Source organism: Numenius arquata, chromosome 8, assembly GCF_964106895.1.
Source record: "Numenius arquata chromosome 8, bNumArq3.hap1.1, whole genome shotgun sequence".
Classification (NCBI taxonomy): Eukaryota; Metazoa; Chordata; class Aves; order Charadriiformes; family Scolopacidae; genus Numenius; species Numenius arquata.
In genome coordinates, this window is record NC_133583.1 from 3971037 (window position 1) to 3989052 (window position 18016).

The 18016-nt window shown below is 37.5% G+C and overlaps 1 protein-coding gene across 1 annotated transcript in view; it reads left to right on the plus strand.

Moving 5' to 3' along the window:
• The window catches only part of CNTN3 (contactin 3), a 59566-nt gene that overhangs the window by 15621 nt on the left and 25929 nt on the right, over positions 1-18016 (plus strand). The window contains exons 3-8 of the mRNA XM_074151659.1: positions 4282-4485; positions 4636-4738; positions 5738-5922; positions 13869-14005; positions 16203-16332; positions 17522-17672. Coding sequence (XP_074007760.1) covers positions 4282-4485; positions 4636-4738; positions 5738-5922; positions 13869-14005; positions 16203-16332; positions 17522-17672 — 910 coding nt within the window. The remainder of the gene's footprint in view (positions 1-4281; positions 4486-4635; positions 4739-5737; positions 5923-13868; positions 14006-16202; positions 16333-17521; positions 17673-18016) is intronic.

Genomic DNA, 18016 nt, shown 5'->3' on the forward strand with positions numbered 1-18016 from the left:
TGAGAAGTTTGAACGTAGTGTATGTAAGATAAAATGCATTTTTTCCCCCGGGGGCACTCGCGTCCCCACGTACAGTCAGTGACCTAAACCCAGAGCAGCGCAATCTGCTAGGGATTAGGCTGCAGTGAACTAAGGACAGTTTATGTCTAGGTTAATCCACTTTAACTCATGCAGATTAATTTCCTACTTTTAAATAATTTGTTTGCACTTTCCCAGAGGTTCCCGTGCAGACGGCAGTACAGAGCTGTCCTCAAAACTGTTGACAAAGGCACGTTTCTGTCCCCGATGGCTTCAGGGCTGTGCCCTGGGAGCCTTCTCCCTCCTGAGTGTGATGCTCATCCACCAAGCGAGAGGCTTTTCTTCACTTTCTGTCATTTCTCCACAGTTTGAGCTGAAACTGGGCCAAAAGATGAACTAATTGGTTTCTTTCTTAATTATGGAATCTGTCATTATCCTCTCAAAATCAGTGTTACTTTTCCATTACTTCTACTCTTAACTCTAAGGTAGATAATTCAAAATAGCTGGGTGCTACAAATTTCCCTGTCTCTAATTACAGTTTCTGTCATTGCTAAATTTAGCCTGATTACTTTCTTGCAAACAGTTTTTTAAAAGCCATATACCATCCTGCGGGTTAGGCAGAGTGCCAGTTGAAGAGGGAAATACCAGGATATTTCAGCTTCCCATTGTATTTCTATTACAGAATATTGTAAAACTCGAATTGGAGAACTGTGTGAAGTAATGTAGATTTTGGGTATCAATGATTGACATGAAACTTCATTTTTTTTAAAAAAACAAAACTAAAAAAAACCCAACAAAACCAATATAAAACCTCTAACTTGTTCAGTCAGCTTGATGTACTCAAAATCAAGTATTTTCATTTCTTTTCAGGATTATCTATGTAAACATCTGCTTCACTAATTGAAATTCAGTCAGTTTTGAACAGAAGTTTAAGTCAGTTTAAGAAATATTGTTCATATAATTTACTTTTGGCTATTTTAGAAATCTCAGTTAGGTGTGAATTATAGGGCTAGTGGAGATGTATGGGAGCAGTGATCCCGAGCAAAACGAGCAAGAGATGGTGGGGAATGATAAGCAGAGAAGATCTTCAGAATTTGTGCTTTTAGAGTGTAAAATAAACTTTATGAATTACCCTTCTCCTTTTTGTCATAGGTCTATGTGCCCTTTTTTTATTATTATTTTTTTCTAAACTTTTGCTTTAGTGGCTTCCTGAATTAATTTATAATTTTGGATTCCCACCGCTACTGTCATCTGTTTACAAGAAATAAAATTGCCCTGGTTTCGTCCCAGGGTCTTCCATTGATGTGTACTAAAAATCTAAGTTTAAAAATGACCGGCAATTTTGTGAGCTGTTTTTAATTGAACACTTAGGTGCACAAAGCACCTAGAACAGTATGAGCATGCTGAGCATGTTGTGGCTTGTAGCCTGCACAGTAAATAATAATCAAATAATGCAAAATAAAGAGAGGAAGCCAACCAAGATGTAGTAAACAAATAAAAATTGAGTAATAACTGTAATTTCCAATACCTTATCCATGTACAGTTGCCAAATAAGGAAAAAATGCATTGGAAAGCAAAGGCTTAGATCTCCGAGGAAGCCCAGGAGAGACATATTACTTCCATTTATAACAGAAAATCAACTGAAAACTTGTAATTGACAGAAAAGGAGTGAGTTTATGTCCCTTGAGGTGCCCTAGGATCAGCAACAGGCAAATGGTGTAAACATAATAAATCACAGAACAAGTTGTTTAATATGAATTTTTTTGGAAAGTAAGAATACAATTTTGTAAAGCACTATAAATATAAAATGAGATATTGGCTGTGGGGCACTGGTAAGGAAACACACTCCTCCTTTTTTAAGAGAGTCGATGAAAATATAGGTTGAATGGGAAATTAGGTTTCTAGGAGTGCTTATTCATAGGCTGTTGAAGGATCCAATTAAACTGGAATACACTTTGCGTGGCTTTCATAATCATAATGACTGATTTCAATGAGTTTACTCTTGACTTAACCCAATATAATAAGAATGAAATCAAGCTGCTTATTTTCCTGCTGCGTATCCAGATCTGTCCGTCCCCTTTGAATGTTTTGAATAATGCCTTTTTTTCTTTTTATTTTCTTTTTATTTTCTATTTTTAGAATAAAATAATATTTTGAACTAAGGAAAATAAGTAGTTCAATAAATACCAGAACCAATAAAGCCTGGCTTCCCACACTTTGTGTCTTGTGGATTTCCAAGTTTGATGCAGGGATTTTTTTCCTTACAGTTCCTGAATTGATACCTAATGTAGTCTACAGCCTTTCTCTCAGCCTTGTGGTCACTCTCTTTATCCAGCTCCTGTGTAGAAATGGAATTATGCTTTATTTTTTGGTCTTTCCCATTTAGCAAGACCATATAATCTTTGCTTTTAAAGAGCTTGTAGTCCCCTTCAAGCTCTTCAGGTGTATTTTTTTTTCCTTTTTTAAAATTATTTTTTCTTTTATTTTTTCTATTTTAAGTGGCTGATAGATGTTGAATAATGCCAGAAAACAGTCAGAATTGTGCACGGATGCCACCTCCCTGCTGTGCGGTGCTCACTCAATGAGCTCTCTCAACTCAACAGCCATTCCTTGATACCTACATCTTGGTATTTGTGTTGTAAGACGGAAGAGTAGCTGCACAGAATATTTTTTTCTTGATTATATGAATATTCTTTGGCTTGTGTAGAAGAACTCACGTGGGACATCTAAAAAGTCTTGTTGAAGTCAAGGTAGATCACAGATGACTAACTACCCTGTCTTTTCTTGGCAAATCCTTGTTGGCCTTCCTTATCATAAATTAATTACACCTCTCATATTATGTAAGAAGGAACTTTTAGAGATAACCATTGTTTCACCTGAGGAGACACGCTGCAGGTCCAGAAGGGTAGATGGCTGTTTTCAACAATAAATATTTCCAAATACGACAAAAGTTTCACTCTTGAGAAAAGTCCTGAGACCGTTAATTGTTCGTACACACCGCTTCTGCAAAATTATGTTAATGGAAGGAGTTTAAATATTGATAGAAGAAAATGAAATGCAATTATGATAAGCCATTTCATTTGATGCCCTTTTTGCATTAGCCAGTCCATAAATATTTTAATAATTTCATTTATTGAATGTTTTTTCATCTGCACAATCTTACCTTGTGTTAAATTGTCCTGTTGGCTTAGCACTTTCCTGGGTGCGTATTCGTACTCAACAATGAGGGTTATGGAAATGCCTACTCTCCATTTCCTGACTGCATCCAAATTTACTCACTTTCATATTAAACCTGTGCAAAAAGGGATGATCTCCATCAAATATCTTGTAGCAAATGCTACAAGATATTTTACCATGAAGGCAGGTCAATCAAGCTATAATCGTCTCTAATTAGCACTTGCAGAAGCTGTAATCTTTTTATAAACTTTCAGCTGAGCAGCACTTGGGTGAAAAATTATTTCTTGCTTGGAAAACCATTAAAAATTAATTTCCTTTGATTCCGTAGGATATGAATGAGACAAGCACATGGCCTTGCACAGGAAGGGGCTTTTGCCAATTAAAATTGGACACATGGAGCTCAGAGCAGTGTTCAGAAAAAGCAAATTATAATGCATTTTTTTGCCAAATCTCTTAGTTTGTCTTTGAAAGTGTGGTTTTCCTTTCGAGTGACCATAATTAATGGTAGCGAGAACTACTTTGCCATTTCATATAGAAATTTCTTTATGGAATTTTTATGGATTTTCCTATGAAAAAAAATAGTTTTGCTTTGTGTCAAGTTCTAATAGGAATTTATGCTTCTTTTGACATTCCTTTCACTTGCATACACCTGTGCTGTTTCTGTCTGCCAAGTACCTGAGATGTTAAGTAGCTACTGAATAAATAATGTTTCTATTTTAGCAAAGTTTGGTCTCATTTTTGCTGTCTGCAAAGGGGAAAAAAAAAAAAGAGTACATCAAAAACATGATCCTCGCATAAGGCACTTTGAATTCCTTTCACCTTTTTCTTCTGCTGGAAGAGATATGGCTTTGGTGAAAAAATGGTTAGTTTTGCACTTTTTTTTGTTTTGCTTGTTTCTGGGACCATTTTAAATTTATTTCTCGCCATCATTGGCTCTCTGATCCTGTTTGTTACATAATAAAGTATTGTTTGTAATATATATAGCATTAATAATATAACACTATAATAAAATAAACTGCTCTTTGAAAGAAAAAGAAAAGTAAAAGCCCTACCAAACACCTTTACTTCTTTTTTATTACCAACTAGAATTGTCATTTGCTTGGATCTTCAATGAATATCCATCCTTTGTACAAGAGGACAGTCGGCGATTTGTGTCCCAAGAGACCGGTCACCTCTACATCGCCAAAGTTGAGCCCTCAGATGTTGGGAATTACACCTGTGTTGTGACCAGTGCTGTGACCAACAGCCAAGTTCTTGGGTCACCAACGCCTCTCGTGCTGCGCACAGATGGTATGACTTCCCTTCTACACCGTCAATAAATAACTAAATGGAGCGCAAGAGAAATAAACTTGATTTGGAATTTAATGTGATGGAACACTAGAGAGAGGAAAAAAAAGGCTTTAAAAATTAAAAATTGCCTTTTTCAATTGTCTCATATAGGTGTGATGGGAGAATATGAACCCAAAATAGAAGTTCAGTTTCCTGAGACTCTTCCTGCGGCTAAAGGCTCCACTGTGAAGCTAGAATGCTTTGCACTTGGAAAGTAAGTTTTCGACTTCACCCGTGCTGTGAGTTGAAGCCCATTAGGGTTCATCTGCACAACAGATGGGGAGTTCTGGCAGCCTTTTCGGTAGTGTTTTCTAAAGACCCTATTTTGGTCATCGCAATTATTGCCTTGGAATAAGAGGGCAAAGAGTCTTGGAGTAAGTTTTGATTTCGTTTAGAATTAAAACGTCTGTGCTGGCAACACAGTAACTTACATTTCATTTCAAATTATCTTGAATAAGATCAGTGCAGTTTTGCATATATCCTTTGACCTTGCTCTGCTTTCTCTGTGTAGAAGAAAATGTTGTTGAAGTCAGTGAGAATTTTGTCTGAATTTTACTGTTAAATGTACTTGACGCTTTCATAATGTTGTTCTTTCTTCATAGCCAAAATAAAGATTAAAAGCATCCCTCTTCTGAATGATACTTCACACACCATTTATATCTTTTCTCTTGCACAAATGATCTGAGAAAGCATTTATGTTTCTGTAAATGTATTTATTTACCACTTTGCAGTTTATTTGCAGACAGCTTTGTCAGATGTTGATACTTTGAAGTATGAGATTGATAACTTAATCACATGTTATTGCTCCGGTTCCCCGGGTAGGTGAGTGAAAGTTTTAAAGTCGGAGAATGAATGGCTGTTCTAGGATGAGAATTTCAAAAGACTTGCCTTGATTCTCCTCCCATGGCAGTCACTGGTAAATCTCCCCCGTCTTCAGGGGAGGCCAGTGCTGATTTACAAGAAATTTTACAATCATTGGACATTCACACAGATATTAATGAAAAAATTGGTACCACAAATAATAGCGTATAAAACAGGTACATGCAAATCAGTCGCTATAGTGTCTGACCATCTGTCACCTACAGTATGAATACCACTTTTAACACGAGCTTTTAGTCACTTCTGACTTTATTGTATATTAGTTTAAGTGTCTAATTTTGACAATCAAGTACTTTAAGCAAAGCTGCTTAAAATCCCATTATTTTCTTTTTAGCCCTGTGCCTCAGATTAACTGGAGAAGAACTGATGGTCTGCCGTTTCCAAGTAAAATAAAGCTGAGGAAATCCAATGGCATGATTGAAATACCTAATTTCCAGCAAGAGGACGCGGGGCTGTACGAATGTATTACTGAAAACTCAAGAGGAAAAAACATTGCAAGAGGACGTCTCACTTACTATGGTAGGAAACTTCTTTTCTCTTTCTCTCCCACCTTTCTTTACACAAGAAATATAAACCACTCTTAAGGTACTTTTGGGTTTACAGCTTCTGCAATACCAGCATGCTTTTTGTGCTTAAAAATCCATGGTATCACTAGATTTTGCGTAACACTTGTAATAAATGTCCAGGCTCAAAAGGGTTGCTAAGAGTAGTGTAGAAAGTGCTTGAACTTATTTTTCTATGATGGAAGGCCTTTTTTTTTTAAACACTTCTTAGTGGTCCATTGGTGAAACCTTAGGTTTTCAGTCAATTGGATTTATTTGGGGGATCATTTAGGCCTCACATTTACAGGAAATGCAAATTTTATCTTGCTTTAGGAAAAGATTACTGATGGATATTGTCAATCCTTTGCTTTCAAAACGGCCAATTTTATTTTAAAATGAGTAAATAAATGAGAGAATATAATCCAGCATAGGAAATGAAATAATACAAAATTTAATAGCTGGAAACAGAGAGAGTCTCTTGTGCATTTAAGACTATAGAGTGAAATGAGTATCAGCAGAGCACATTGGTGCTGTTTCAAAGCTGAAGTGATTTGCAACAAAGTGGTAATTGACAATTTTTGTTAAAGCCAGATCTCAGCAAATATAATTTTCTTTAGGTAAATGGCAATTTAAAGAGCATTTCAGACTGTGCTTTGGAATGCTATTCCTCATGTAGGAATATTTAAGCAAAGCTATTTTTTTAAAGTTGTATATAAAAGCATGGAACGTGGCTTTTCTGCAACTTCGAGCAAATGCTCTTTCTGATTACTGCTTCTGTATGGGAAGCTGCTTTTGACTGGAACAGAGAGTGCTGCAGTGTATATTTTAGTCAATGAAAATTTTAATTTAAGGCACAGTGGATATTATAAGGAGGAAGGAAAAGACTTCTCCCCCCCACCAACTTCCCAATTAATAGTCACACTGAATTAATGCCCCGTCACTGGAAATGTTCAAGGTTAGGTTGGACGGGGGATTTTGAACAACCTGAATTTTCCATATACTCATTTTAATTACGACTTTTTGAGAAATCTTATGAATAACAGGAGCACAATATCTAACAAGCTTCATCTGCCAGTGCCACCTGTCATTCCAAACTTGACACTATGCATTTGACTTTTATTCACTACTTGATAGTTTCAAACGAGTCGTGGTTTGTACATCAGTTTGGCTCAGTATTCCCACTCCAGTTTTAGATCAGGGCAGTTGTAAGACATATCAGTGTAAACTACATACAAAATTGAGTGGATTTGTTCATTAGTCCTTGTAATGTAATTGCGATAGTGGCAATCTTGAGATATCTGACCTGCTTCCCCAGTTTTGTTTTGCTCATTAAAGGACACAGAGCTGAAATAAAGGATGTTGCTAATCAATAAAAGCAAACAAGTTGCAGTTTTGTGATAAGTAAATCAGTGTGAACAGTTTCATTACAAATCCAGAAGGGGATTTGAACCCTCATATAGGGTTCATATTCCAATAGAAATGTCTGCCCATATTAGATTCATCCCTAATATGGATGTTTAGCCTAAAAGGAATAATGAGACCTGTAATGGCATTAATGGCACTCCAACTGTTTCATTTCATTCGTTCTGCTTAATGAAATCCATTCTGCAGAATTAAGTAGGTTTAAGTAATCTTTCTTATTTTGTTACTTGCTTTGTTGTTGCAGACAGAATGCCGACAAGTCTGTGTTCAGGGTAGGATTATTTTAACACTTTTTGATAATTTGCAGGATTTTAATTCGGTTTGTAGATTAATAATGTTCTATAACTGAAGATAGTATCTTCTGATGGTTGGCTGCTGTGCCTGATAGCAAAGCTCAGGGATCTGTCTGGTAAAGAATCTAACCATATGCCATTTAATCTTCCAATAAAAGATCAATATTTAAGGAAATTGTTCTAAAAGCAGATGAGGATTTGGGGAAAACCAATGCAATATACTGAAGACAGAGCAAAAAATATCCATCTGCCAGAAAGTACCAATGCTGGCAAAGATGGCACAAATCTGTGTGGTAATGTTAGTGGATGTTGGCTGCTGTTAAAACACTTTATTGGTAGAAGTGTAAGACGTGTCTGCTACTCATATATAGAAAAATATAAGCATTACAAGCAGACAAAATGCCTTTTTATTTCAGCAGTTACAACATTTATTTTCCTCTCCTCAGCAGAACAAAGCAGGTTTCTGGCTTACCCAAAAAAGAGTACGAGAAGAATTGGGGTTAACATTTTCAAAGTTGTCATAGTGAAGTAATGTGAAAAATAAATCTCTAGGGAAAAAATATAGACAAAAATTTTCCATGTGACTGAAAAATAGGTTTTCCTTTCTTTGCAGATTTTAACGATTCTTTGTAAATGAAACATAAAGCTACTCCTAAACAAAAGCTTGAAACATTTCATTGCTCTGCTATGAAGCAAAACACTCTTTTTCTCCTTATTTGTTTTATGAGCTGAAACTGTAAAATTTGAAATCTGAAAATTGGGTTTTTCAGTGCATAAATTGTTTGATTAAAAAAAATCACTTCTATTTTCTATGCTATCCTGCCTCTTCTTCCAATAATGAATTACAGTCTTGAAACCACAAAGCGCTCGAACATCAACTCAACTTTAATCATGTCCATAGTCATTTTCTCAAGAATGCTTGTAAATTGTTTGCTTTAGAAATTCTGTGCACATCTCTAACTCTCTTCATGAAAAATAAAATGTATCTGTTTTTTTTAGTTTGTTGTGGGTTTTAAGTATAACTCTCAACCCATAGTTGTAGTTGATAATTAAAATAGATACTCAAAAACAGATATTCTGGGTTCTTCCATAACATTACTAACAGAGTATTAATCTTCCTTTTTTCTCATGAAGGATTTTATCAAGAAAAGCCCATCATCAAATGTTCAGTTTGTTGTCATTTGTACAGTTCCAACATTTGATTAATGCCAGGTTTCACCTCAGGGGAGTTCAGAATGTGCTAAAAATAGGACAAGATTATCTAACTTTGAATATATAAATAATTTGCTTTCACTTTATTACTATATTCATTTATCATCACTATTAGCCCTTTCCATAAAGAGGTAATAGAAGATGACAGACGTTTCATGGCATGGAAAAATAAGAAGAGATGAAACAGTTACATTTTTGTATTTTAAGGTGCAATTAAACATGCAATATGGTAGAGATACCTAAAGCAATTAATTTGAAGTATAATTGAAGAAAAGATATTCTTAATTAGCACATGCTGATTTAACGGAACTCGTGTTTGACAGTATCAAGGTAAAATGTTTAACAGGGAGAAAAAATTCTGCTGTTCTTTTTTTTGCTCTGCAGTGGTGGTCTGTGATAGCAAAGGTGAACCCCTTCGTATACATAGACTATACATAATATTTTCATATATCAAAAAATACTTGTATATTTTGCTAATTATTTTGGTAATGTTGTACCACCAGAATTATACTGAAACTACATTATTCATGTATGTGGAGGAGCCTCACTGTTTAAACCTTTTGTCCGATAGTCTCATTCTATCTTGTTCATGGAGATGTCTTCCAAACACTAACTGCAAAACTATAAATGACTAAATAATATCAAGGAGTTGAGGAGTTTGATCAACCTGGAGTCTAATTGTCGGTGCTGTCTAATAGTTTAATTGCCTTGCTCACAGAGACAAATTGTTCGTCTTTTTTACATACAAAGACTTTCCCTGGTGATGTAGCAATTACCTGTTGCTTGAGAGTATTTTTATTTTTGAATAGAAGTCAAATAATGGACATCTTCAGGGACGTGTTAGATGCTTCTCTGGACCCAGTTGGTTTATCAGGAAGAAGTTATTCGTGCTTAAAGTCACTTCGAGTTTTGAGATAAAATAAGGTTCATCACTGCTGTAGGCATCGGTATGAATGTCATAGCCTGACTTTCAGGAATACTACTTAGAAAAATGAAGGTTATATTTTCTGGTTAGTTTTTTTCCCAGTATGCTTCATAGCTGCTTTCTCTTGAACTAGGGAAGGTTCCTTTTGACTCTGATTTATTGCCCAACTGCTGAGCTATCCAAAGGTATTTTCAAAGGAGATTTCCAGCCTGGCTTTCATAACTGTAAATTTCAGAGTAAAGATAAGTGTATAAGCAGACTGCATCTTGTGTGTGAGCCCCAATTAGGGACTGGTCCAGAAGAGCTACCCATAGTCGTCTCCTCCGAGCAGAGGCATGGCAGACCTCAGTACTCACTGGGAGAGCGCAGTGCTGAGACAAACGTCACGGACCTGAAACTCTGCCTTTCCTTTATGCTATTCCAATGGTTTACAGAATTAAAAGGACATTTTCACTGGAGTCTCCTACTCTGGAAGAAATCCTATATAAAAATAGGTGTTGACATGCATCACAAACTGTTTACAAATTAGGTCTCAGGACAGCTTCTGAAAAGTGTCAACTTCTTCAACCGTTGCTTCCAAGAGCTTCATCACAGTCACTCATTGAAGCTGATCTTCATTCACATCAACCCCCAGAACAGTCATCGCAAAGGGTTTCTTAAAAGTCTAAAAAAATGGTTCTTCCTTTCCTTATGGCCTACGGGGATGCCCTAGAGTGTAATGAAGCAACAGTTGTTTTCTTCAGGAAGACCTGCCTGGCCTAATTAGCTGGAAGAAAAGGGTGATCATAGCCACCAAAAAACCAGGATGACTGAATCTTCTCACTGGGATAAATTTTATGAAGTTACACACTGGTATCACTTCTTGCCTGTGGGGCCATGACTATTGCAAGGAATATTTTAGGCAAAAGCAAGTGAAGCAAAATACAGGCTGGTGCCTTTCCAAGTGACTGACCATGAGGCTGACAGCTAACCTTCTTTAGAAAATCAACTACTTACAAGTATTTCGTCCCGAGGGAACTTTATATGAATCTTTCATGAAGATTGCACAGCAAGTTCCTAAGAATTCTTAATATTACGGCACAATATGGATTCCTGTCACAGTCATAAACCCTGCACTACAAACGCCATTAAAATTAACTTCCAACCTCTCAACTTACAGCACATCGTCTCTTTTTTTCATCTCAATTAAAATACTGCTTGGCTGTTCCTTGCTTAAGGAAGAATGAGTTGTGTCTCCTCGGGAAGATCTAGGTTGCACACCAAGCCAATGCAGTAGCTCCATGGGAGAGTGAGGCTTTGTTACCAAGTCATTGATCTTCTTTCAGGAGCACAGAGGTGATAGTGGTGGTGGAACCAAATGTTCTCAGCAGGTGACACTTGCCAAACAGTGACAAGACCTCAAGAGGAATAAAGCTGTATATTCAGAATCATTTAGGTACAGTCAGGCAGAGCTCAATAAAAAGGGCAGTGTTGGGCTTGGAAAGTCAGGTTTCTGTTTTGAGAGGTTGTGTAGATCTACTGATACCTGACCTTCTGTCTGCGCTTCTCTCAACTGCTGCAGTGTGGACCATCTTTACCTTGGCCAAGATGCAGAGCATTCAGTGGAATATTCCCAGCTGGAATTGCCCCTGTTTAGCTCCCTTTTCAAGTTTGAACTGGTTAGCTGAATTGTTCTTTTCCAAAGAGTTTCTAATACTTTTACAGCCTTTTTTAAAGACTTTGAGATGTGGCTGATTGAAAAGGGTATTTTTCTTTCTGCTGAATTCCTTCATCAGTAACTTGAAGAGAAAAAGAGCCTTCCTCAATAAAAATCACTCTCTCTTGCAAATGAACAAGCACCATCAATTTCTCACGTTGAGACTTAGGAAGCTCAGTTCTGTTCATTTCTGGTTTGAGTGGTTCTTGCTCCCGTGCTTTCCAAAAAGACTCAGTTTATCATAGACACCGTGGAGACTTGGGAAACCCTTGTACGGAGACTGCCTTACATGAAGAGTCCTAAGATGAAGATTTATGAGGTGGGCAATGTTTTTCTTATTAATGGAATTGAATCCAAGATCTTGAACTTGAAAATAGACAATATTTAACCTACTTTCAAGAGGAAACAGGCAGCAGATGTGAAATGTTGCACTTGTATGGATCCATAAATAATTCAAGCATTGTTGCGTGTTGCATAAATTTTTAGGTATGCGAAGTGCAGGAAGCACGCCCACGTGGAGTCCTGAGCTTTCATCCCCCTGACACGTGGGGCAAATACGCCAAATGACAGTGTGAGATAAAGCAATGGCTCTTTCTTGAACTCTGGTGTTGTAACATTAACTTTCAACATTTAACCAAAATTAATATCAGTAACGTAGTACATTTGCCTGACAGGAAAATCATGTTATCCTTCCTTCTAGAGCTGACCTTGATAAAGAGAGCGTAAAAAATCGTATCACCCCCAAATCAGTGAAAGGCATTAATCCTTATGAGGTGTAAGGGACGTACAAAACAAGAGAAGTAACAGAAGGTTTCACTATCAGTAAATACTGGTTGAATTCTAAACCCTCCTCAGATAATATCTCAATGAGTGCATTGTAGTAAGTTCTTCTGAGAGAAGTTAATCCTGAGTATGTATACATAAATCATAAATAGTTTTCATCCTTATTATCATAAAAGGGTGGTGCTGTACCTGATCATGTGGAGATCTTATTGCTGCATTGCAGAATATATAATGAAGAGAAAATTCATATGCTAGAAAAGAATGAAGCTTTTTTAATGAAATGAATACCAACCCTCATTCCAACGTTGGTCTGCTGGTCTGGTGCCTATGGCAATGGAACAGGTTCTGCTCTCAGCCCTGCTGCAGACTTCCCTTGTGGCCATAGGCAAGTCATTAATTTCCCTGGTCTGAATTAATTGCTCGTGTAACTCCATTGTAGTGGGAAGTTCAACAGGAATTAATCTGACCTTCTGTGCTTCCAAAATTCATCTATTAAATAGTAATATTTTGCTGTATCCCCAGGGACTTTTGTTTTCCTAGTTGTTTTGATAAGGGTGTGCTATGGGAGTTTCCCAAATTATCAATTTAGGAAAATCTTTAAGGTAATCAAATTCACTCTGGAAGATTCTTTTGCCCTTAGCTATGTATTTGCAACCAAGTTTCATCCTGCTTTTTATCTGTTTTCTCCATATGTAATGTCCAGAATTTATCTTTTCTTGGAAAAATAGGGTATATTGAGATTATAAACTTTCTGTTACATTGAACACATTCAAAGAAAATTCACACAAATTAGCTATAAAACAGTGTTGTGCTCTTGTGTGAAATAGCACTAGAGGAATAAACTGTTGTCTTTCATGCAGTGATGTTTATTTACCAAGTGGGCTTTTTTTTTCCACTCTATGAAAGCTGTAACAGATGTTTTAAACTCTTATCTTTACAGTTTGAATTGTATTTTAGGTAATTGTGAAGGACGCATGGTATTAATACATCAATTTTTTTTAAAAAATGAGTGATTTTTATGGACTTTCGTGAGGCCATATTTTGGTTTGCATCACCCAAATGTTGTGCTAATGCTAATGCTTTCAAAAACAGTCTCATATATCAATGTATTCATCCAGTTAAGTACTGACTAGCATTAGAAAACAATTCAAATGGTATTTAGAACAAAGGCTGATATAGCATTACTGTTTTTTTAGGGCTTAAAGGATTCTCTTCAGTATTAATTTGATGATTGAGCTACGTCAATTATTTAATTCCAGTATCGCCACTAATTTCTTTATCTTACATTTACCTCAATTTCAAAGTTGTGTTGTGTAATCATCAGTGATTTTAATATTGGTTTCACTAGTTTGGCTTTAGTGATCTGTAATCTCAATTTTCTTTTGGTTTACTGCTGGTAATAAAAATGTATAAAAGGAAGAGTGAGTAATTTCTTTCATTAGGTGACTTGAAGCAGAACCAGGGAGACTCTCCTGTGGTACAAACCAGTCCATGCAGAAAACTGATGAGGGCCGTGGAAATTAACCCTTTGATTGTCATAGTGAACAATAACTTGTTAGGGTCTTTGTTGTTGATCTGTATTTCATCTGCAGCGAAACCTCACTGGGTCCAGACGATAAAAGATACTGAAGTTGCTGTAGAGGACACGTTATACTGGGATTGCAGAGCAAGTGGGAAGCCCAAACCATCATATAGGTGGCTGAAGAACGGAGACCAACTGTCAACAGAGGTAACATAAATAGAGAATTTGCAAAAGTCTATGTAATTAGTCAAGAGAAATATTTGATACTTGTTTTCATATGTTTGTCAAGAGCATCCAGATGGAAACTTCAAAAGCTGCAATGCCAGAAACACAAAGACAAATTATGTTGTACAGAAATATCCCAGCTAAAAGGAGATATAAAAGCCATGCTAGAATCATAGAAAATCAGTATGTAAGAAAAGGCTGGAGAAGGAAGTTTAATTAAAGTTATACATTAAGAACCATAAATGAGGGATAGAGAACTTAAATGATTTTGTTATACTTGCTATTGGCATTTCACTAAAGGTTACAAGAAAACATATTTAAGCTTCTTGATGAGAAAAGACAAAAATCTTAAAAATTCATAGGTCACCATTACTTGATGCAAAGAATGAAATATAAACAGTAACGTAGGTATTTGCTGTAATACAATTGTTACAAGTAAATTAATGGTAAGTAATGCATTTGGTGACAAGAAAAAGACTTTGTACTTAGAAGATGAGATACGCGGTCTCCCAGATCAGAAACATGTAAAAGGATCTGATATGCATATTGATTTTAATTCTCACTCTTCGTTGGGTAATCAGGAATATAAACTATAGGTAGTGCCCCCCTGCAGGAAGGTATTTTGCCCTTGGCCAGTGCATTGTGTTCATGTTGGCACTCACAGTAGAAGAGGAAAGAGTGACTGCTCAAGTGAATTTACTGGATGGCTATGAAAAATGATCTAAGCACTGAAAAACCTTTCTTACCATTCAGAGTGCTATAGTTACCCGCTCACTAAAAGGAATGGCAGTGTTTTGTGGACAGGTTAAGTGAGGGAGTACAAAAATCTCATCTCAGTGATTTAAGGGCATTGTAGCCATATCACACAACGTAACTAAGGTAATGGGCGTTTTTACCTCAGTAAGTACAAAAGTACAAGCTCTCATTCAGTCCTCCAGTTTCTCCACTTATGGGTATTGGTGTCCCACCTTTTGGCATGGTGTAAGGGCATAAACATGACTGGAAATATTTAAGGGCTGTAAACTATAGGATTAACTCTTTGAAAGCCGGTGCTGAGTAGACATCAGGAGTTCTCTGTGTATCGTGATGAGTTGTCTACAGCTCCTTTTACAGCAATAATCCTTCTTCATGCTGGGCCTCCTTCACAAAAATCTCCTGCTGGGGTTGTTCCGTTTAGCTCCCCTTCTCCATAAACCAATCTTTTGTAAGAAGAGCAGTTTGGGATGCTAGGGAGAGGATCAAGACATGGAGACTCAGGCCTGTTCCTCTTTGGGACTGCTTTTGTCCCTTGTGTAAATCCCTGAGCACCCTGCAATAAACCAGGAGAGGACCTGTCAAGGAAGGAGCTGAGCTGAGCCACCCTGGGTGCCCAAAGGTAGCCAGAGTCGGGGCCAACTGGAAGTACGTGCCCTTAAGAAAAGGCCGAGAGTGACTACCATTGCCTTAGGCCTGGTGAGCCACATCCCAATTAAAAAAAAAATAAAAATAAATCAGGAAATGTTTTTGAGTGTATAGTTTGTTCTTTTGTTCATTATTGTTTCTCTGGTTTTCCCAAAAGGACAAGCTCCTTTGGTTTTGTCTTTCTCACTGGTTCATTTTCTCACCAGTTCCTGCCACTCCATCCCTCAAATTAGTCACTACTTATTGTAATTCATATAGCTTTCCAAGAATAAGCAAGGTGAGAAGATCCCTATACTTCAGTAGCTTTGTCGTCTCTAAGGCACTTAAATGCATATCTTCTGTTTAATGACTGTTGGAATTTTTTCTGCATGATATTGCAGAGAGCTCATTAGCAAATGGCATGTGTGAAATCTCTAAATAGTACGAAATGCCAGTGCCATCTGTATAGTTTGGATGCTCTGGTCTGTCGTGAGGAGCCTAGGATGATTTTGTCCATATTTCTAGGGAAATACGAGGGTATTTGAGATTGCAAAACCTCTGTGAAACTCAGCAAGTTTGAAGGATCGATTTCTTACGCTGTGTTGCCAAGGCTCTGTACTTGATCACTGTTGCCATACCCTGATGCGGTTGTGTCACTTATTTTAAAACTGTTCTCATGATTACGCTGTTACATTTACCCCATTTATTGTATTTATGCTGTCTTATTTATATTTCTTACTTATTTTAAATTTTCCACAGGAAATATATCATCAATAAAGGTATTTTTCTTAATATTCAGGGAAGGATCCAAATTGAAAATGGTGCACTTACAATATCAAATCTAAATCTGACAGATTCTGGCAGATACCAGTGCATAGCTGAAAATAAACACGGTGTCATCTACTCAAGTGCAGAGCTCAGGGTTGTAGGTAAGATTTTCCTTTTGCACTAAAACACAAACCTCATTCTCCCTCCCCGCCTCCACCTGCCTCGTGTTCCACCTCACCGGGATCTCCAATTTAGCTCCCTCAGATGCTATCACTGAAATAAACATTTTTGTCGCGCTGATATCTTTATCTGCAGTGCCAAGGAGTTGACTCATATGCTTCCAGAGGATTTGCAGCCCAATCATTTCATTGCGTTAAAACAGAACACAGCTAAATTATTAATTAGGGGAAGAGCAGAGATGGGGGCTCGGACAAGGGGCCGAAGATGAAAACGGCTCCTGTGGTCCAGAGGCAGCACTGGCTCCGCGCCGACCTCCGGCTCCCAGGGGAGCCTTGTCGTTTAAAAGCAATAGTCTGCTCCTGCGTGCAGCCTCTCTCCATCGAGGGGACAAGGGATTGTCATTCCAACGGCATGTGCTTGAGTCTAAAATAGCGACAAATGCTGAACCTGGGGCTGCCTTACGCACTCATACGCTTGTGCCATTTCTACCTCCGGTGTGGACCGATCTCAAAACCAAGCCTGTAAGAGCAGCATGTTTTGGGGACATGAGTTTTTTCCTTTCTTTTGTTAAGATTGCAGGCAATCAGCAAGCTGCTCCCTCAGCCTTGGTTTCCTAAAATACTGAATTCCCTTTAGAAGGTCACTGCTAGTACAGGTAGAAGCCACGTGCCTTTTCTTAACTGTTGGTTAATGCAAACTGTAGCCTTTCGGAATGAGCTGCGCTGTAATTTTGTGCCATCTGACATATCTGATGTGATGTGCATTCTCTCACAGAACCAGAAGCCAACCGGTTCCTTGAGTTTTAATGAGGCTGCTGGTGTTGACGGCCCTCCTTGGGCTTAGACGAGTCATGTACGCTCACATTCAGCAAAGCGTAAAGTTGGGCATGTGCTTAACGCTCATTGGGTTCCATGAGCTTCAGCTCAGATGAAGTCAGTGTGATCTTCTGGGCAGGCTTCATTAGGTGACCTGCTCTGCATGACAGAGACCTTTACTTTTGTGTAAGGAGGAGAAATGCATAATTGTCCAATAAAAGATCCATTTGAACTAATTCATTCATGTTTTTAATTATGTTCAGAATCTGAGAAGTGTCACCTAAGTGCTAAATAGTAGTATCATTAATATAAATAAAGGTGCTTTATTTCACTCTTCCTATCCCTTCTGTTTTAGCTTCTGCTCCAGATTTTTCCAAGAATCCGATGAAGAAACTGCTCCAGGTTCAAATAGGCAGCACAGTTGATTTTGAATGCAAACCCAAAGCTTCCCCTAAGGCCAAATGCTCCTGGAAGAAGGGAGGTGAGCAGCTACGGGAGAATGAAAGGTATCAAGTTACATTGGTTTATTTGTTTTAATCTGACAAAAAGCTTGTTTATGTCTTTTTGTGCAATAGTGTCATCTGTAGATCCAAACAGTTGTAAAGTCTTTCTGAAGTCTGTCGAGCTGAGGGCGTTGTTTGGTTGTTTTTTAGTTATCGTTGTATCTGAGCACTGAGAGTACATGCATATTGCTCTCTTTAAGGTCAAGGGCCAGATTTTGTTTTCAGTTTGATGTAGAATTTGGCCTGATTTAGAGAGAACCAGGTACTGATAGAAAACGGGAAAGGCAAAGGCTATAAAACGGTACTAAAAACCTTCAACAAAATACTCTTAAAATGCCAGCAAGGAG